Below are 22,569 nucleotides of genomic sequence, written 5' to 3' on the forward strand. Positions count from 1 at the left end.
AGGTCTAGAGACAAAAAGCATTGGGCACCATGGAGGCAATCGAGGGCGTCAACAATTCGAGGCCCAGGGTAGACATCTTTATGAGTGACTTTGTTTAAGGGGCGATAGTCTACGCAAAAGCACCAGCTGCCATCCTTCTTCTCAATGAGCACGACTGGGGAAGCTCACGGGCCGGATGATGGTTCTATCACTTCTTTATTAATCATTTTGTTCACATAATTCTGAATTATTTGGTATTACTTGTGAGAAACGCGATACGGACGCCACCGTATAGGACTGGCATCACCAGTGTCGATACGGTAAGTCACTGCTGTTGTTTGGCCGAGAGGGCGGTGGTCAAAGTTGAAAATGTCTCTATACGATATTAGCAGAGGACGGAGGCCGGCAGCGTGCGCTAAAGTTAGATCGGGAGCAGTCATCGTGTTATTGTTATCGGCAGGCAGAGTGTAATCGTGGCCAAGACAGGGGGATGTCACATCGGTGTCCAAACGAGTAACGAAAGCGGAAATAGGGTGTCCAAAGACACTTGTTGCGGAATAACTTGAGTAAACAAACTCATGTTGAATAGGGGTATAACCACTGTATTATCAGCGACACAGACAACAGTGTGAGCAAGGGCGACGTCTCGGGCCATCAGTACGTCTACTAGAGGAGTGAGGAGGTAGTCTCCATGGGGCACATCACGTGAGCACGACAAAGTAACATTTGTTGCAGCTTGCGGAGGCAAGCGAACGTGGTGACGAGAGCATAAACGTGGAGAATGGTCAGCTGGAAAATCGGCAAGCTGCGGCAGTTAATGCTTACGATCACCACTGGCACAATCAATGAGTGCAGAATCACGTGTCAGGAAGTCCAAACCAAGTATTAGGTCATGAGGACACGTTTCAATGACGGCAACCTGAACTAATGTAGGATGACCGGCAATGGACACATGGGCTGTGCACATCTCTTGAACGGCAGGGGGTCTCCCATCAGGCACTCGGAGTGTGCGGGAAGCGGCAGGCGTGAGTAATTTATGTAGGCGTCGGTGAAGGTTCGCGCTCGTTACAGTAATGTGCGCTCCAGTATCTATAAAGGCGGAAATAGCCACACCAGCAACGTCCACGTATAACAAACTTTGCCTCGTCGGAAGCGTCAAGAGAGGATTAGTGGAGGGAGTCGAAAATGCAGCGTCACCTCTGAGTGCTGCACCGTTTAGTTTTTCGGGTAGGCAGAAGTGGGGTTAAATGGAGTCGACGGCCTGCGACTCTGCGGTGAGCGGGACGACTGGCGAAGTCCTGAAGGCGAACGCGACTCATGACCATGCGGTGATGGCTATCGGCTGTTGAATCTTCTGTACTTGTTTGGCGAAGAAGGCTGCGCGGCAGACGCAAAGCGGGTGCTGTCCTGTCGGTAGTGAGATTCAGATGACGTCTGAGGTGGCGAGGACCAGCTGTTATTGCACTAACGGACGACATGACCGATAAGGTGGCAAAAAAACTAATTGGTCGATTATCGGCAGTTTTCCACGCAGAGTGGTCGCGAAATCGGGCCGTAAACTGCTGCTCGTGATAGGACGATGGTGGACGCCATGGAGCTCAGTGCGGGCTGGGCAAAGGGCACACCGAGGGAATACCTATGCTGGCTAGTTCTTGGTGGACGATGGCTTGTACCATGTTAGTTGTGCGTGGGGTCGTGTCACATGCAGCAGTGTGAGCCGGAGCAGGGGCAAGGGCTTCAAGTTCGCGCTGTACAATTCGGGTTACCTGATCCGATAAAAGTCGTGCTGGCAGCTGTGTTCTTGCATGATCTTCGCAAGACGACGTTGCAGCCGCATTCGGAAGGCGGGCAAACACGCTGTTAATCCACCGGCTCCTCGCTTGCTGCAAGAGCCGACATTCATTAATAACGGCGTCCACTGTAGAATGATTTTCGCAGATGAGGAGGTTGAATGCGTCGTCCGCAATCTCCTTAAGAATATGTCTGACCTTGTCAGCCTCCGACATCTTGGCATTGGTTGGCGACACAACGCTAACACATCTTCTATATACGAGACGTACGACTGCGTCGAGGTCTGCGCCTGAGACGTAAGCATTTTCTTGGCGGCCATTTTTCGTCCAACCGGCTTACCGAAAACGTCCAAAATTTTCTCCCTGCACATTGCCCAACTACCATGTTCTGCTTCATGGTTCTGATACCACGAATTGGTGGTTGCCCTAAGGTAGAACAACAGGTCGCCAGCATAAGAGTCGAGCCCCATCGGTATCGAGTACTCACGCGTTCGTACTCTGCCAGCTAATCTTCAACGTCCACTTCATGTGGATCGCCGGAACCGCTAAACGTGCCAGGATCCCGCGGGGGTTCAAGCTCGAAGGTTGTGGTCGCAGGAGGAGATGTAGTCACCACATCGTCTGCAGACGCAGAAACACCAGAAGCAGATGCAGACGCTGTGTTTTCCGTCATCGTTGCAGAATGACCCTTCAAAGGACGGCAGCTGCGAAGTTCCGTTGTGAGGTGGTTACCTAGCACGTCCACCGAATGTAATAGGGCGAGATCTAGGCTTATAGTAAAGCGTCTACAGAAAATCGGCAGCCGAAAAAGATGGCTAAGTTGCCTCTCGCACAAGCGTCTAACGCACAGGCGTCTTCGTCGTCTTCGCAAAGTGCCACGCTTGCTCCGGTCGATGATTCAGATGCACCGTAACAATATGGACACTCTCGGCTCAATTTTACCGCCGACGTGGGCGTTGGCGTCGATGCCACACACCGTATATGTATAAGGATCTCTATATATGAAAACGCAAGAAAGAAAAAAATCCCAGTAAAAAAAACTACCGAAGGTTAACATGGTTAAGTGCGAATGCACGGGGTGATTCAATGAAGGGGAATAAAGTTAAAATCCGTTGGCATTCGCCAGTAAGTTAACCTAAACTCCCCCGTGTAATCACTTTGCGATTCCCAGGAGCCATTAGACACTCTCGGCAAATCTTGGTGAGTTTGCGCGTATATGTGAGACTAAATTCGCACTATAATAATGTTTATGTCCATGGCCCGCTTCGCCCGCTTGCGCTCTGTATGACAGGCCTTTCGCCACGCTGTCTTGTCTTCAGCCAGCGCGTCATCTTCAACGACGCCTGCAATGCTCGCATTCGATTGGGTCGTACTCGATGTTGGAGGTATCGCAGTCGAGGTTGATGCTTGCGATGGATCCATAACTGTGACGACTTGCCGATCTCGAGCAAGTCGTGGCTGCGCGGGCGCGTGCAGCCACAGAGTGGATGGCAGAACGCGCGCAATCACGTGGTGTGTGACGTCGCTGCGCCAAAGCTAGAGACGCTCCTCTCCACTCCTCGCACCATTGCTAGGAGAGAGGAGGAGGCGCACCGCGGATGGCGGGTTCAGGGTCGCATATTAAGTGCATTCGCACTTAAAAGGCTCTGGCGCGTGGAATCGAACGTGGGACCTCTGCTTCGTGAAGGCGAGGCGTAACCACTGTGCCACAGAGAAGTACCTTCTTCAATGTTTAGACGGTAAGCTGTCATTTCTACCACTTACCGCTGTTGGTGGGCATCTCGGGGGGGGGGAGGGTACTATCGTGTTTTCAGCATTATCAGCAAGATGGCGTAGTGAGCGAGCGGTGGCTCTCATTTCTTATACGTACTTTGACCCGTGTACAGAATAAAAAGTTGTACGCTCAATCGCGCACCCTTTTTTGCAGTGGGAGAAATCGTCTTGATTAGCCTTTGGGTTTCATCGAAAAGATTCTGGTGTAGCTACCGGGCACACAAAGGTCACTGCAATCATTGCACAGCCTCCGTTTGCGAAACGGGGGCACTTTTCAAACACAGCGAAGTTACAACGGAGACGCTTCTTCGTGTTCATCTGTACCTGTGAGTGCGTTTCGTGCGTAATTTATGCGTGAGAAACAAGGAGCATGTTTCAATCTGCTTGACATACTGCGCGTAATCTTCCAATTTGTTGCTATCGCGTTCATTGCTTCGTCTTCGCGGCATGGTTGTGACTTTTTTTACATTTGATAACAAATCATCTTATTTTTCCCTTGAAAGTACGCATTATCTATTTATGGAAATAACAATGCAGTAGTAAGTGACAAACACTGAACGTTTCCTTTGCTGCAATACCAGGTGCATCTGCCCAAGTTGTCTCCCGCGAACGCACCTTTTGTTTTGTTGTGAAGTCGAGTCAGAGGAGCGTGACGATGCGTCTACAATAGCTTTGCTGTCACTATGCAGTCGATTTAAACGAGTTTTGGCAAGACGCGCTTGCGAAACGTTGGGACCTCGATGTAATATTCTGCGATGGCATGAGACGCTACATCTATGCGCTGCAGTGTGCGGATGACACTTGGCTTCCACTGTCAAATCCGACTCGTAAAGTTCTGAAGTCGCAACAAATCTCCGACCTAATTATCTCAGCCTATTTGAACAATGAAGGCGCTGCTAAATTGTTTTGCACCGCATCCCACTACCCACGCTGCGAGAAGAACGAAACTAAAACTGTCGAGAAGTATGTGTAGATAGTTCACTAGCAAACACTATCCTATCTGAAGCCTGCATTTCCCTAATTCTCTTGGTGGTACACGATCGCAACACGCATGCTTCTTTCTTGGTATAATTGTATGAAACTAAGACCTCCCTGTTCCCTAAGGTCCCTAGACATCTAGGGACCATGTGAAGCTTGTTTTATCTAGGGACCTTACACCTTTCACAGTATGACGCACCTTTTGGGTCTCTCAGGGTGGTGTGGATTTCTACCTTTGATTATTCGGCGCTCTGCTGTTAAAACCAGTTAGATGTTTGGAGTTCTACGGACATCTCGTTCGGGTATGAAAACACATGTTTTCAACTTTCTTTGCCTCGCGTTTTCTTTCTTTTCGCGTTCGATTTCGGTTCCGCAAGGTCGCCCACATTTTGTACACACGTTTCCCTCTTCATATGCACCATTGATACGTGTACCGGGTCCCGTAGGGGAAGTGTAGTTCAGTGAATCTTCGTGCTATTACAGCAAACGTGATGTTGTGTAACATGTCAGTTGCTGAAGCAGATACTCAGCTTTTTATCGCATAGAAGAGCTTTTTGTTTCTCTTTGTGCTAAAGTGTCGAAGGCAGTAAAAGGAAGGAGGATGGATGGATGGAAAGTTCTTTATTGAAAAAAGAAAAAGAAGGAGGCACAGGACCTCTGTTGGGATAAGCAGGACTTTCTAACTACACTACGAGTTCACAGTGTCATGGGTTTCACACCTATCGTGTTCCCCATCACTGGTACTTAGGCGCTATAATGTCAGTACTGTGGTTTGTCGGACCCCCTAAACCACTGTGATCAGGCCGCCCTGGTCTACATATTGGGCAAATAATAACTGTGTGTTTGGGTTCGCAAGGAATGCTTCACGATAAATTGTGGTTTCCAAAGCTTGTATGGCCGTTCACCCTTTTTCAAATGCGGAACACTGCCATAGTAAGTGGTGAAGGTCTGTGCGGCAGCGCTGTCCTCAGAGATTGCACGTGACTGTCGTAATGTGCGGTTGACGCCAATTTTGCTAAAGAGTGTGGTGTGTATGCAGAATTTGCTTAGAGCTTCTTAATGAAGAGTTCTCGGGAGCATGAAAGCGAACATTTTCTGGAAAATTAGGACTGGAGGGGTAACTTGTGCAGTGCGTTTTTTACTAGCATGACGCAGGGACTTGCGTGCATAGTGCATTGTGGCTACCGAGGGAGCCATTTGACTTAAGAGCTCATACGGGTTCACCCTCTGGGGTGGGTGCAGAGAAAGATCGGTCGATGCAGCTGCGGACGCAGCAGCGGCATGTGCCACCGTATTGCCCCCGAACACACCTGTATGCCCCGGCGTCCAGATATTTTCTATTGGCCTGTCAGCTTTTTCATGCCTACAAATGATGCTTCGAATAGCAGCAGTTGTAGCATCCTGCGACGCTGGGCAAAGTATTTCAGAGTAGGCAGCGTGCAAGTCGGTAAAGACATGAAGAGCTTTTGTATAGTGTATGAGAGGCTTGCAGTTGCTCCCCATTTGGCAAGTTGTTCGGCATGCATAGGGGTACCGTTCAGTAGATGGCTCCTGTAGGCGCCAGTGTACTCGGTGGTCGGCGCTCAGATCCATTTCATACAAGCTTCGCCATCGAAAGGGCAGCGTCCGTGTATATGTCGATGGTATCTAAGCTCGCTTCCCTGAGTTGTGGTGTGGCAAAGAACCGGCAGGCAGTACTATTGTGAGGAGATATGGGTCGACGGAACAGTCGAGAGGCTATTGGAGTTTCCCATGGGGATAAGGACTGATCAAGGAGAGATGCATCATCATGCCGCCGACAATCCCAGGCAAAAAGTCGATGACCTTGTGGTGTGTTTTCAAGGCGGATGTTGTGTCGAGTGTTGGCTTCATGAAAGACGTCTTGCAGAAGGGACAAGCCTCCTGCGCTTTCAAGGGCAGATATCTTAGTGGCGTTAGGGAGCCCTTTGATGTTACGGAAAGTATCCCGATGAAGGCGTTTCAAATTTTTGATGTCCGTTGAAGAGAAATATGGGTGCAGTGTACGAAATCTCTCCAACGGCTGCACCTCTTGCGAGAGTGCGAGAGGCTTGTTGTTGTGCACCTCCGTATTTGTTGGACACACGACGTATCATATGTAACGTGGCTGGTCATGCCTGCCACAGTGCACGTACTCACTTTTGTGGGCTGTTGCAGCTGGCTATTGGCGACCCTAAAACTTTGACTTGTCCGTTTTTTTATTGTATGGTGTGTGATCCAGTATAGAGTGAGACGCACATTTTCAGATTGGCGTGGTTCTTGCCGTCTATGCTCATAATTTTTGTCTTATGTGGAGCCAGCTGCAGGCCTACTTCCTTAAGAGTGGACTCTAAACTAAGGAGGACTGCCTGCAGCTCGGTTTGCATTGATTCTTTGTCAGAATAATCCAACTGCCTCTGTCCATGTAGTAATATTATCGGCGTAGATGGTAAATCTAGCTGTGGTGTGCCATTCAAGGTTTTCTGCTACCCTGCTCATGGCCAGATGAAACAGCGTTGGTCCTAAAATAGATCTCTGTGAAACACCTCTGTCGAAGTAGTAAGTTTTCGGGCTCCATCCAGGTGATGCACCGCTTAAGCGAATGGGCCGACTTGCAAAGTATTTTCGAATCGATGGGTGCGCACGCTGACTTCGGTAGCGCTTGGCTAGTTCTTCAAGAATGGCGTTATGGGGAACATCATCGAACGTTTTCTGCATGTCGATGGACAGCAAGTAGTCAGGTAACATCTTTCTTGAGGTAAGATTGATAACGCGCTTTAGCAGCCAAAGGCAGTCGTGGGTGCCATGGTTAGAGCGAAAACCAGCCTGGGCTGGATTGTATCCCGCCCGGGTTATTTCGAGGTAAAGGGACATGCGTGTGTGAATCATGCGTTCAATGAGCTTACATAACGTAGACGTCAAAGATATTGGCCGGGGTTCTTGCAGAGGTTCTTCTCTTTTTCATGTTTCGGAATAGAATAAATGAGAGGCAGCTTAAGGTTCTTCAGAACATATCTGAGTCTCAGAGGTCATTGATTACTGCCAAAAGTGCGTCCTGGGCTTCATCTCGGTGGTTGCGGAGGTCTTGCCTTATGATTCGGTCGTGGCCAGGTGCCAATCGAGGACGCCCGTGTTTGATGGCTGCTAGCATTTCTCCCATGCTAAATGGGCGATTAAGATTCGAGTCAGGTAGCGTTATGGTGCAGGCTTTCGGAGACATAGCGGAGTCAGTGAAGCGTGAGAAAAGAGAGCGGTAATAACTTCGTCTTCCACAACTGACGGACCTGCTTTGAAGAACAGCAAGGCCAGAGGAGGGTTGCCCTTTCCTTTTCCACTGAAGCTACGAAAAATGTGCCATAGACTTTGGAGGCCCAGTACGAGCCCAAGGTGTTCGCAGGTAGATTGACAGGCTGCACATTGAAGTTGGAGCTGATATTCATTAATAAGCTTAAATTGGCGCTTAATTTTCATGAAGTCAGAGTGTCGTTTGCTGTGCGAGGGGTATCTTCTGACTAAAAAGTCTGCTGTTTTCCAAAAATTGCCTAAATGGTTACCCATCGGTTGAGTATGGTCTTCGCATGGCACTGTTTAACGTGCCAACTCACGGGCCTGTTGAACAATGTCCAGAAGGCCCCCAACTGTCGAGAAGGATCCAGTAACATTACTACGAAAAGTATTCCATTTAGTCATCGTTGTTGTTGTTTTGATCAGGAGGCGTTTTCGATGAAGTGCCACGAATATCGGGGAATGATCACTGCCTCTTGACTGGCTGGAGACTGCCCAGTGCCGTAAAAATTGCGGACTGGCGAGGGTAAGATCTCGGGTCGTGTCTCTCTGCGCTCTATGTAGTCCTATTCTTGTAGGGGATTCAGGGGTGTTACAAATTTCCACAGAAGAGAGTTCAATAGCATCGTAAAGATATTTTCCGCGTTTAATTTATTCAGCTTTCGGGCACCACAAGCAAGGTGATGAATATTAAAATTACCTCTAATGAGTAGAGGGAGGTTTAGATGCTTGCTTAAGCGTCTTTTTCCATGTGTATGGTCCAACTAAAATATTTCCTGGGCGAAAATGCGCAGACACCACCACGAAGGGCAGAGGGAGGGGAAAGTGACTAGTATGTTTGATCAAATGCAGTGGCAGTAGTTTTGTTTGTGACGCATTTGTTACGGATAGAAATGTTTGCTTCCTTGAGTGCAGAATTACTAACGCAAGCGAAAATGCCCCAAACCCATGAAAATGAAACAGCTTTTCTGATGGCTTATTGAGTAGCAGCCGGAAACATCGTAATCGACGGCAGTTGCCTGAAAGTTATGACTACATTCTGTAGCGACAGTGAAGATTTTTTTGGATTTGGATGATCTGTGTAAGTATCGTTTGAAGTGAAAGAATGTGGCGTCTGCCCCAATTTTCTCGGTCAACCTATTTCTAAGCTTACTGTGACCTCACTACTGCCGCAAAATTCCTAATCTCATCTGCCCAACTAAGGAGGTAGCGTAAGTGGTATATGTTAGTTTCAACGTATTATAATGGGATAGGCTGCAGGAATTCCGATGCATTTCACATGCTGTCGAAGAATGTCACTTGGTATCACGGGATACCCTTTTTTATGACTACGTTGCCCATCCTTCCTACAGAGCACTACTAATTTTTAAAGTCGGTTTACTTATTCAGCGTACCTTTTCTAAGCAACCACAGAGAAGAATGGAATGATATTCAGGCGTGTTATCGTAGATTTACGTAGGTTATATTTGAAACAAAGAAAAACACTGCACCTGCATTGTACCTGACGGCCACGATGTCAGTGTCTTATCAACACAATTTCTGGTAGCACGAATTCTACAAACGCGTTTCAAACGCACTGCATTGAGGCGGTGGCAAGCAACATTCAAGGAGGTGGGAGCTCCGATTGATAGGGGCGAAGATAAGCGCGCACGCCCGCAAACAGTTGCTGATGCCGACGCCGAAGCGTGACATGGGGGGGGGGGGGGGGGCTCCGTTTGCTAGGGACGCGTGCGTCCGCAGCTCTTGGTATGACAGAGGGCGGTGGACAAATTGCGACGGACGCCTGACATAGCACGGCTAATAAATGCATTCGAATTTAAAAAAGGTAGAAAATTCCCAGCATATCCACGGAGTGAATGATGATGAGTGGGGCGAAGCTTTAGAGGGTTTTATCGGTGAACCGTGAATCTTTCGGGCATACATCCAGTCGCCTGTCGGTTCATTCGTCTGTCCATCCGTCTGTCCATCTGTCCATTCATCCGCACGTGCGTGCGTATGTCTGCCTGTCTGTTCATCCGTCCATCTGTGCGGTGTCCGTCTGCCTGTCCGTCCTTCCTTTTGTGTCTGTGTGTCTGCACCTGCTGAATGAGTCATCGAACTAGGTGGTCACGTATTACGTGTTAGGAGAGACAGGCCGAAGAATTCAGGAGTTTCGCTTCTAAATACTAACTTCATCGACAAAGCCTCAGATGGTCTATCATGGTGTGTATATTTTCACAGGTTGACTTTTCAAGAAGTAACTATTTTTTCAAATTTAAGATTGTTTCCAAATAGTTGCAGCTCACGCATGCAAACTTTTATAACAATCAATTCCGTACCTAATAAAAGGTACAGCGAAGTATAAAAACCTCTGAAGAAGGCAATGGAAGAACAACAAAGTTTTATCTGCGCGTACTGCTTACGTCAGAGGGCACGTGGTGCACTTCGACACGAAATTTAAACCGCTTTCATTGGCTGCTTAACGTGAGGCTTCCACAGGTTTGTTCCTCAAAGTGCAGTGAAGTTTCCGCTATCAGGGTTAGAAATTCTACTATTTGGATTGGTTTGCCCAACCCTACTTTTTAACTACACGCCTTCCTCTGCCGTTCCGGTCCTATATGTTTCTGTTAGTGGTACTATGAATTACACCACTGAGGCAGGTGAAATAGAGCAGACTTACGCATGCAACAGCGCTTTGACCAGGTGATTTACAATGTCGAACACGCCGTCATCCTTCACAACTGCTATATTCTGTCCCGTGCACATGCTTCCACGCAAAGCGAAACCTGCAGCATAGAAATTCAGAGAAAACAGCATTTGAAAACTCGTGCATTGCTACACCCAGATTGCAGTTCAGCTCGCACAATCGATAATTTGAGTTCTCTAGCGGTTTTCGTAGACCATAAGTTTTTTTTTCCTCCACATTAGGCAACTGCGATTCTTTTAAACATGATAGATAGGTCGCAGAATGTCAACGCGTTTCGACGTAGCTGAAATAATTGTTACTGCGATAGCATGGTATCGCTAGAAATGAGTGACAACTGGCGGAATGGCACCAGGTTACCACCTTGACTCGAGTGTGGCGTATGGTAGCGGCTGCTAATGTGTCCCTCGTGGACCGCGTGATGCCTTCAACTCCCCAGGAGCTGTCAACAAAGCTCCTCACAGTCTGACCGAAAGCAGCCCAGCGAAGTAAATGTGAGTAGGGGCTGTGAACTACTCTAGGATAAATACTTGCGATGTCGGTAATCGTGAGAAAGAAGATTAGAACAAAATTTGGCATAGTCTAGAACAGACAGGAGGACGTAATGAAGTCATCCACCTGAGACACTATTTTTTAGCTCACAACTGTACATAGGCAATGTTCATGCAGCTGCGCCGATACTTCACTGACGCAGATAGCGCACTTGACCTATCACTGCCACAGCATCATTTTGTGCTTAAACGAACTGACTAGCTGTGTTCTGGAAATGTGAAGGCAGTGCCGGAACGCGATGTGGCTGGTGTCACCTGCTGTCAATTCTGAACCCAGTTTTCTGCAATATTCACGACTAAAACATATGCGGATGACGTAATTTATTAGCTGATAAAAATGCGTATAACGGTAAAGTATACACACTAATTTTTATACTACAGCAATCAACTGCTAAAGTTCTATGAATGAAAGGGGATGTACCTTTTTGAAAAGTGGCAGTCCACACAGCTAGCCGGTGTGTGAGCTGCCGCTGTGTACAGCGCTGCTTTAATGGTAATTTTCATGTACTCCATTAAATCCTGGATCAGGTGTCTTTCCTGAACACAACGTTTATTGGTACATGGGGTGCACATACTTGATTTAATAGAAAGAGATGGGTTATAGACCTCTAGTGGCTAAGGTACTCGGCTGCTGACCCGCAGGTCGCGGGTTCGATTCCCGGCTGCGGCGGCTGCATTTCCGATGGAAGCGGAAATGTTGTAGGCCCGTGTACTCAGATTTGGGTGCACGTTAAAGAACCCCAGGTGGTAAAAATTTCCGGAGCCCTCCACTACGGCGTCTCTCATAATCAAATGGTGGTTTTGGGACGTTAAACCCCACAAATCAATCAATGGGTTATGGACGACGGACATCCGTAATGACACGAAAAAAAAAAAGACTGCTCACTTATGCACACAGTTTACCACCAAACCCGAACAACAAAGTGGAGAGTTTTGCCACATCTTGCTCCTTGCAAGATATCAAAAAGGTACGCGATGAATAAAAAGTTATAGTTTATTCACAACAGCGAAGCGATGACTAGAATAGCGAGAAATAAGGGACTCGAACACGAACTCTATACGCTAGATTCGCAGTGAACGTTTTACGTTGTAGAAATTACTAGGCGCATGACCAGCACGAATAAATCGCTAACCAATGAAAGTGCTGCAGTATTTTTTTTCTTAAACCCAAGCATTTCGAACTAGCACTAAGCGGATCAGGTTGAAAGTGAGCGTGGTGGCTATGTGCCTGTTCTGCCTAAATGAGAACTTTCGGACCAGTAGATGTGGGACTGTATACATGCCAACACCCCATCCTAATATTTCTCGTAACATTCATGTGAAAAGGGGTAGGTGTCGCCAAGTAATGGTGACAACTCTTTCCGCTATTTTAATTTTTATATAAAACAAATTGGAATCCTATAATGAGTAAAGTTAGTAGCTGAATTTTTAAAATAAGCCCTCACGCAACATTCAAAAGGCTGGCTGAAGCGAATACGGCTAATTTGCAGACCAAAGTGGTGATCGTGTTTTCTGTTGTTGAAACGCGAATTAAGCAATGAAAGCAAAGAATGTATGCAGGCCATCTACTGATGCTTATTGAGGTAGCGCGAGCGCCACTTCTCGCTTCCGTATCCTTCGATCAAAGTTTGCTGTTGTGCTTAGAGCAACGCAGCTCCCCCCCCCCCCACACACACACCAGCGCTAATTCTAGTTACTGTAACCGACTATAGACAAACCCTCTTTCCTCTCTACCGCAGGAGCCATGCATACCCAGAATCGCATGCGGGCTGCTATTGTCCCGATTGGGCTAGATACGGCAGAGATGGCCGGCTCGTTTCATAAGTGATTCAGCTGTGTTTGCCTCCAACTTTCGCGTGCTTTTACTAGAGCGTACAACATAGGATGCACGCGGCATTGTTATTGATTTACACTATATACGCAACATCACAGCGTTTGCTATGCCGAAAACCCGCCGAACTACTTTATACAATGTCTATCGTCCTAAAACATTGTGTAGGGAAGAGAAGCGTGTCATTAGCAGCTCCAATGCTTAGGAAAAAATAATTTTATGGAAGAAAGTGAAATCCATAACAATTCGGCTCTATCGTTGTAAATGCGGTACCTAATTCAACTTGCACATTCCCTTTTCAGGCCCAAGTTCATCCAAATAAAAATTTCCGTATTTTCGAGTCACGCTGCCGCTTTTACTTCGTCCCAACGAGACCAAATGAAGCGCAATGAAGCCTCATAGAAGGAGAAAAATGGTTAAACTTATAGCTCTGGATTGGATCCTTCGTCGTAAACTATTGTTTGTGGTGTTTGCGCGTACTGTGAGCGTTCTACGATTGCGATTTGGTGTAGAAGTATATTTTTTGTGGTAAGTGATTGACAGACAGCTTAGTCACTCTGTCCTAAAAAAATGTTGAAAGATGTTGAAAAAGGTGCTCACATGATGTTGAAAGAGGTAGATGGCACTCAGTTTATTCATAATCTGTTGTCAGATGAAAAAAAAAACACATCTCCACGAATTCAATCATGACAAGTGAGCAAGAAACTGAGGATTGTCCACTCATGCATGTAAATGAGTGACATTGCGTGTGTAGAGTATAATTTATTTTCACTGTTGAGCAGCCACTTCTCGCTCCCACAGCTACAGGGCTTGTTTTGGCGTTGCCATTTCGCCCATACTTTCCGAGCTCTCGCATGCAGGGTAGCACGCTGTCCGAGTATAGGTTGAACCACCACGTGCGACGCTCTGGGATCTGAAGCAGCCGCTTGTGGTCACTGTTCCCGCTTTGCTTTTCACAGAACAGTGTGTTGTCACGATCGTTGCCATTGATGGCAGGAAGAGAATGTGTGGTCTCAAACACGCTTATTCTTCTTTCTCATTTGCGTAATCCTTATATTGTATAGGGAGTGTAAGTTACGTATGCTGTGCCGTAATCACAGTGTCATCGTCATAGAGTACTTTGCATGTGCTATGACCACTGGATAAAAAAAAGCTTTTTATTTAGCAGTCGGACACTTGCGTGCTTATTCTTCGTCGTCATGGGGTATAGTGGGTTCGTTGCATGTGGTGTGCCACACAATGGACAACGCACAAAGAACAACCATAGAGCAGCTTAGCCCTAAACCAATTTCAATTAAAAGCCCCGCCGCGGTGGTCTACTGACTAAGGTACTCGGCTGCTGACCCGCATGGCGCGGGTTCGAATCCCGGCTGCGGCGGCTGCATTTCCGATGGAGGCGAGAATGTTGTAGGCCCGTGTGCTCAGATTTGGGTGCACGTTAAAGAACCCCAGGTGTTCGAAATTTCCGGAGCCCTCCACTACGGCGTCTCTCATAATCATGAAGTGGTTTTGGGACGTTACACCCCACATATCAATCAATCAATTTCAATTAAAACTCCACTACTCATGCAGAAGATTTTATCACTTATGGAAAAACTACTTTTCCAGTACTTGCCGTTGTTGTGATAACCATACTTTGTCACGAGTTCTCGCCTGCAATATACAAGAGCAGTGGTTTATGATGAGGTACGATATTGCGGGCTGTCAATAGAAATGGTAAAAATAGTAGTTTTTATATCTTGCCTGGTTACGACGAGGAGCAGGTCCGCGGAGTGCACATGTCCTTTAGTATTCCTCTTGAAGAGAGAGATCATATTTTTATGAACGTCGTCAATGGGCACCGGTCTTCCATTCCTTAAGAAGACTGCACGGCTTTGAGCTGACGTAAGCTTTAAAATACCAGAAAGTGTCCTTAAGCTGTAGCGTTCTTTTTTGCGCTACGCATATTTCACGTGTACTTACCTCCATAAAAATTTACACCCTCTAAGAAAGTTAGAAGTCTTAATATAGGGGTTATGAGTCCAACCTCGCAGGAGGATGCAGAAGAGAAAGGCACGTTAACAAGGATTCACCATATATTGCCACCTATATTCTGGAGCCGCAAAAGGCGATAACTGCCATTCTAAATCCACAAAACAGTGCACATTGGTCAGCTTTTCATGCTTATTTCGTAACAATAAGTTTGCTTACGGAACATTCAAATGTAATGGCTGCTTCATGAAAGTTGTTATTTAGAGGTTATATTCGATAAGTGTATAATATCACTTAGAGGGGCCCTGCAACACTCTTTGAGTATAGTAAAAAATGCTGCCAATCGGTATCCGAGGCTTCTGAGCATACGGGTGTGAAATATTAGAGTAGAACTGAGAACCTGCAATTTACAATAATCAATAAAAATCAACCAAGATCATTTCCTTTCTCTCCACAAGTGATGTCATAGGCGCAAAAGTACTGTGTCCCGGAGCACGTATCAGTCATTGACTAATTTTGTTGTAACCGGGGTTGCAGTGGGATGCCGTGAATTGTACACGCATGTGCAGGCGAGCTCACTTAAAAGCCAAGCATTCGAAGAAAATAAAAGAGAAAAAGCGCTGAAGGTCACGAGTCATGCATCACGTATATCCTCCCTTATGTGATGCTTCCCTGCTTATCTTCCAACGATTTCATCGGGACGAGGGAAGAGAGAATGCAACTGCAGCTTGCAGCAGAATCTTGTTACTCCACTCGTTGGGGACGGATTGTGAAAATGTTTGCTGCGGTGAACTTGAGAGACATTAAGCTGCTTTAGTGAGTTACTTTTATGGTTACCTATAAGAGCATTGCAGGGCATCTGTGGGCTAGAACGTACCATAAATCTTCATTTGGGCAAGGAGAAGGTGTGTGGGAGAGAAAGACAAACGTTCATTTCAGAAAGGCTTTTCGGTTTACGTGGAACGCTCTCTCATTCCAGGAACCATGTGGCCTGCACCACACGCCGGGCTCGGGCGACCAGTTGAAGCCAGTCAGTCACCCAGGCCCGGCTTGATGATCGTAGCCTCCCGCGGCTTATCGTGAAGGTTCGGGTCAGCATCTTTTGCTGCTAAAGTTATGCTGTGATGTCTGCTCTGCAGTGCAGTAGAAGTGTAAAGGTGCCCGCTACATTGCAGTGTGGATGTAGCGGTGCAATGTTTGTATCATATGATGAAATATAGGATGCTGTGGGTGAACGTACTGTTTTGAAGTCGCCTGTTGTCAGTGCCTTCATCTCTTGTGAGTCTAGGTTGTGAGGAATGACCTGGGTTGAATTTGATAGGGTTCCAGGATTGTGTCGTAGGTTAGTATTACTGATTCTGTTTCCAAAGCTCCTGTTCCGAACTCGACTCGGATCTCGAGCGGGAAAGCCACGTTGACGCTTGCGTGGGCTGCAGTGTGTGCCGCTTCGCTCTCTTCGAGGCTTTCGGACCAGGAACCCTTAATATGGAGGTGTAGGGGGAAGAGTGTCGATGCGGTAAATATTCTATCGTGTAGACACGGTTTTTCAGGTAATTCAATGCCTCTGTAATTCCCTGAAGACTACAATAATATATTCACCTGACGAGTTCTATGGGTCTCTTAGGATGCGTAAGCGCATGGCGGGGATATAGTATTTCACTCTTGTGCCGTACCATGACAGTCTGTGACGATAATCACAAAGGCACCAACGAACACTTGGCTGCGTCTACGTATCGTGCATGTGGGTCATTTAGGTGGTTGTTCCTGATGGGTGACCCATATTTGAAATTAAACGTGTTACTTAGGCTTTGTTACTCAGTGTTACTAAAATTTTTCTTTAAAGCAGACATGCATGATAATACTTGCATTTTTATCACTTGTTGCATGCGATTAATTTGTATTGGACTTGAGGCGAACAGATCACTATTCAGCGGTAAAAACTAAACAGGGGCGGGTTACTGCCCACACATATCTGTTTGCGTGTGCACTTCTTCAAGTTATGAAATGTCTGATTGATGCAGTTAATTTATGTCGTACTTACGAAGTTGTGGCATACTTCAAACCTTTTTCATAGCCACTAATTTTAGTCGACACTGTCAGGTCTGGCGCTTAGGACATCGTGGGCATCATTAGTGCATAGATGTTGGTTAAGTTTCGACATTTTATTACTTGGCCATTTTTAGCAGATTTTGTTTAGGCATAGATTTTTCTTGAACTCTAGGTACACTGACAACTTGCACGTAACAAGTGACGTTGGCAAACCAACAAATTACAACAAAACAGACTCGACTGGCACCTTTTTTGCTCTTGTTAATCGGAAGCACCATGTGTAGGTACTTTGCGGTTTACTTTACTTTTATATGCAGTTGTCAATGGTCACAAGGTAGTGACATCACACTGACATCACATGCCTGAACATGAACAACTGCAGTATAAAAGGTTTTTTTATTTATATGATTGTCTTAGAAAATACGCTAGCCTGGTACCGTGAGGGAGGTGTCTCGGCTGCAGGCATTTAATTGCACAATAGGGAAACTAGCTGATCATGATTGCCACAGCCAGCAAGAACCTCAACTCTCCACTGGCTGTATTATCGCAGGAACCTGACAAAGATGTTTGAACTGATACTCTCAATCGAGACTTCCAATTATTAGCAACACGAAAAACAAGCACTTTCGATAAAGGTTTTTAAAGTTATCAAGGGTCAATATGTTTGTGTGTCTACGTGCACTCACCGATTACCATGCGGCTGTAGCGGGTGCCGGGAAACAGGATGTTCTACAAGCATTCCTGAGAAGAATGTGCAAACATTGGGCTAAGGGTGACCCAATGGTGGGTGAGCTAAAATGTTTTGAGTTTTTGTCGTCAGAATGAGCCCTCATGAAATACAGATTTACACATTTGTTCCTAATGATATTCTCAGCGATGATGAGTCTATATTTTAATATAGGCCCCACAGTCTTTCGTGAAATTCGTCACCACTGAAGTAGTCTAAATAGCTGCACAGGTGTTGCAACGGCTGCAGGAACCGCGATTACTCTTCTTCGGAATGACACAAGCGACCACGGTGTACGCCAGAGACGATAATGAGAAGATTCAAAGAACAGCAATTGCGAAAACACATTATTGTCGCCACTACCGCCCCCAGGACAATGAAACCAGTGTACTCACATGAGGCCACTTACCGTGTGGATACTTTTAATGATGACCTTGAATTGTCCCACTCCCAATAATGACAAACGCCTTGACACCTGAATGTAAGCTTGTCTAAGTTTTGGTACTATTGCTCGTAAAGCAAATTATTGAGCTATTAGTTGACACAAAAATGGCATGGTAGCGGGTTATTCATTCCGATTCTCCACCGAAAACCACTAACAAAGAAGGGCGGGTTTCTGAACACCGTTCGCTCATCGACGTTTCTGCTGGCCACCAACCTCTCTCATGACAAATCTGCGTAGATCCAAAGGGTTTTTAGGCAATTGTGCAGAGACACATATGTTCAAATAGTACAATTGAAAACGAGTGTTATTCAGTAACACCTCATTGGTATTTTTAAAGACTTCATTCATTCGTGTCTAAAAAGAAACTAGCACACTACCGATCCGCATCCTCTCCATTGTCCATTCCTCTCCAAGCATGGATGTTCGTGCTATTTCTTCCTCTTGTGTACACGTTTGTCAGGGCTCTGTGTCGTCGTTCTTACTAAATGCCTATCGCCACCGTGTTGTGTTCACAAGGAATGAATGTATAAAAAAGACGTATGCGAATTTAAAACAAAAATCGAATGAAAGCCTGGCGGATCTTTTGTTATTGGAATCTGTATAACAAAAAGTGAGAAGTGTTTCCCAGAAGAACAACTTATTGTTTAGTAACTATGAGCGCTCGTACACTTTATAATGGTGTTTGGCAGCGGTAGCACTACTTGACACGGATGCAACAATATTGAGAGTAAGTGGCATAGCTCTATCGTGACGACTAACGGCCATGATGATTGTTTAACCATTCCGGTAGCTGTAGTATTTAGCATACATGGTGCGTTTTAGGCAATACAGATTAAGAAGACTATAACAGTTAGGCAATTGATTTTTTCACTGAAGATTTTTACATAAAGGCAAAAAGATTCAGCCACTAATTAGATCACGTATAGGTGAATATTGACAAGCATATCGCCACCTACTTCTAGTAGTGGGTCGTCTGCAAAGGCAACAGCATACATCACAAAAGAAAGAAGTGCGCGCGTGCCCCTGCTCTAGCGAGCAAGACAGAAGAAGAAGCAAGAAGAAAAAGACTCTCTAGCAAGGGATGCTTTCAATGCCGTTTGCGATTATACTCAGGCAACCAAGCGTATACCTTTGTGATCTTCAATCAAAAAAAAATATTTATTACTCTCAAGGGCAGAGTGAAGTAAACGCAGCTGAGTGGTAAACATAACACCTCAAGTCTTAAAATTGCTCAACTTAATTTTTTTTCGTTTGCTCTTTTTATGTTGTTTTTATTTTTACATCAGTTTTATTATAATATCAATTCATTGCACATAGTTAAAATGATCACAGAAAAACTGCACTACGCTTTCTTGGCCAATCCCCCTGAGTGGGTATGAGCCAACCTCCCAGGGAAACAAAACAAAAGAGCAGCATTGGAAGGACCAGTACTATCAGTCCCTCCCGAAGTGGCCACTATAACTGTGACAAGATAGAGAAAACTTGCGCTTGATGCAGACACTATAGAAGCAATAATATAACACCAGAATTAACTCACTTAAGATTTCCGTGGAAAGTTCATTAGTGTTCTACAAGACAGTTCGGAACCGTAGTAACCAGATTTCGATCTCGTGTCCCCCCGTTAAATTTCTATTCACACAGGGCTGGGCGGGCGATATCACCGCTATGCAACTTTTGTTCAGAATCAGAAACAATACATCACTATCTTTTATCATGTCGCCGATACGAATTCCTCTGAAACACACTCTTAGTCCTCCCATTCGCTAGCCTAGGGCTGAGCTTCACAAAAGAAAATATACTTTCATTTGGTGCTTCCGATCTGGGCTTCAGCCACGAGAACGTTTCTATGCAGTTTGCAAGTACCTGAATAAAACTAAACGAATTAAGCTTTTAATTGCATGAATTATATACCTACAAAAATATTCCAACATACACAGGAGCTTAGTTTAACCATGCTGATTCCTATTCAACGTAATGAATGGGTGTCTGATCTGAACGAGTGACAAACAACTATTGCACTCCTTTCATTCTGCCTAAGGTGTCTTTTCTTTTTTCTTTCTTTTTTTTTTCTCTGGTGGGTGGTTTCGATACTGCATTAAAAAAATCTTACTGAATTAAGTCAACAATTCTTCGCTGATCCCCCTGAGTGGGTACGAGCCATGGCTGTGGAATTATCATCATCATCAACAAGCGCTCGCCTTTCCAGACAGGCACTGTATGATGGGCACTCGGACACCCACTCTTGCTTGCAGAATCCGTATTTTAACAGTTGATACCTATTTTAAATTTTTTGAATTCACTTCAAGAAGGCGACAGTTTGTATTCTTTGCCGAGCCCAGCATCTTTTTCAATGATCATTGGTCCCGTGTATATAAACCCCAAGTGCTATTTGTTCAAACACTTCTAGATGGTTTTAATGCTATGTATTCGAGATCACACCATCTCACAAACCAATAGGCGAAGTGCAAATAAAATTTGACGATAGCTTCCTAATGAATGCTAAACACTTGCCCTCTAACTATTTCATTGGCTTATTAGAGAAACATCTGTCTCAATTAGGTACTAATATAGTGATTGCAAAGAATGCATCTATGAGTGGCGAGAAGGCAGGTGTGGGTACTTTTTCTCTCGCATTATTCTTGGTCATTTTCTATATTCCTCCCAGACTATACACCGATATTTGAAGCAGAATTAATGTCCCATTATACTAGCTCTTCGCGAACTTCCTGCAACTCATTCGACAGCTGTGATAGTGACTGACTCATATACCGTGTGTCCATTTTTATCATCGTCGTTGGCATCAGTAGTGCCAGAAACTTTTAAATCAATAATACCAGCAAACATTCATCTAGTGCGAATGATATGAGTGCCAGGCCGTCGTAATATATTTAAAAATGAGATGGCTGACACACTCGCGTGAACATCTCATGATTTTCCGATTGTGCCAATCATGCCTCTTACAACTTATGTAACAGCATCGTGGTTCAGAAAACTTTCACTTCTTGAAGACTCATAAAAAATTACCATACCAAATCAAGATTTCTCGCACCTGCACTTTGAAAGGAATAATAAAGGGTGTCCCACGCGTGAATTGGAAGTCTCTATAACAAACTTACGTTGCCGTGTACCACCTCCTAATTTTTACACAGACAGGCCTGGTCTGGTGCCATCATCTCTGTGCTCAAGCTGTAATGAACCTGAACATATGGACCATTTTCTTCTCACATGTCAATGTTTCAAAAATAAAAAAATGGCTTCGAACTTTTTTACAAACTTGAAATATCACTTACTACTCCTAATAATTTTCTTTTGGGGCCGCTTCATTAGGACGCAGCGACAGGAACATCCGCGGGGCTCTCTGTGAATTCTTATGCAACACAAGAAGATTAACTTGCTGAGCCATTGATCAGCTCTCGATTTTACTAGCCAATCTACCATGTATTCTTTAGCTGTTACACTGTAATGATTTAACCTTCAGGTGAATTTCATATAATGATTACACCTTAGATATTCAACAAATTCTATTATTTCACTCCTCGCCCCCCCCTCCTTTTTTACACTGTGTGAAATCAATTTCACAGTCAAAACAAGGTAATCCTATTCCCCTAGTCTGGAAATCATAAAGGTAGTGACTAGAATTAACCACCGGCTTCTTGGCCAATTCCCCTTAGTTGGTGAGAGCCACACAAGAAACGATCATGCAAGCAAGCAAGCAAGCAAGCAAGACCAACCAACGCGCTTGCTAAAAGCCCTGTTGCTCAGACCTCAATAAACTTTTAGACCCCTGGAGCGACGTGACGATCGGTGGAGGTACTGGGTGACCACTCACAGATGTTTCAGAACCCTCCTCGAAGCCGCACCACAAGCCCAGTGCGAGTCAACATACCCGTTCATCGTACCAGCCACAGGATCAGGGGATTACCACCCGAAGCTCACGTTACAGTTCACACCAGTATGACGAGCACGTCCGTTAAAACCACTTGAACAGGTACGGAAAACCCAACGGCGACACGGTACACTCTCGAAAGTCCACAGGTTCCGACATCATGTCATGGCACCAAGCTCGAAGACGTCGAGGACTGGTTGGTCGACTTCGAGTGCGTGGCTGCCTCGAGTGAATGGAACGACGCGGCAAACTGCGGCATGTGTACTTCTACTTGAAGGATAGAGCACGTACGTGGTTCTTGACCCATGAAGAACAGATGACGTCATGACCCGGATTCTGCCGCCTGCTGCTGAATACTTACACAAGTGCCGGTCGCCACGAACGAGTGGTACGAGCGATCCAGGCCCGTGTCCAGGTGCCAAATAAAACTAACATGATCTATGTTGAAGATTTGATGCACCTGTTCTGACAGGCTGATCTGAAAATGATAGAGGAGATGTTGCGTCACCTCATGCGGAGAGTGAAGGAGCAGCTGTTCGCTGGCCTTGTACGGAGCCCTCCGAAAACGGTCCCGGAGCTTTTGTCCGAGGCCGTCAAGATAGACAAGATGCTTCAGCTTGGATC

The 22,569-nt window shown here is 45.7% G+C and overlaps 1 protein-coding gene across 1 annotated transcript in view; it reads right to left on the reverse strand.

Moving 5' to 3' along the window:
• The window catches only part of LOC142765321 (uncharacterized), a 172,612-nt gene that overhangs the window by 67,486 nt on the left and 82,557 nt on the right, over positions 1-22,569 (reverse strand). The window contains exons 3-6 of the mRNA XM_075866088.1: positions 18,024-18,089; positions 14,611-14,756; positions 14,483-14,520; positions 10,462-10,567 (exon numbers count right to left, since the gene is read on the reverse strand). Coding sequence (XP_075722203.1) covers positions 10,462-10,567; positions 14,483-14,520; positions 14,611-14,756; positions 18,024-18,089 — 356 coding nt within the window. The remainder of the gene's footprint in view (positions 1-10,461; positions 10,568-14,482; positions 14,521-14,610; positions 14,757-18,023; positions 18,090-22,569) is intronic.

The sequence above is a fragment of the Rhipicephalus microplus genome, chromosome 6 (genome assembly GCF_043290135.1).
Source record: "Rhipicephalus microplus isolate Deutch F79 chromosome 6, USDA_Rmic, whole genome shotgun sequence".
NCBI classification, from domain to species: Eukaryota; Metazoa; Arthropoda; class Arachnida; order Ixodida; family Ixodidae; genus Rhipicephalus; species Rhipicephalus microplus.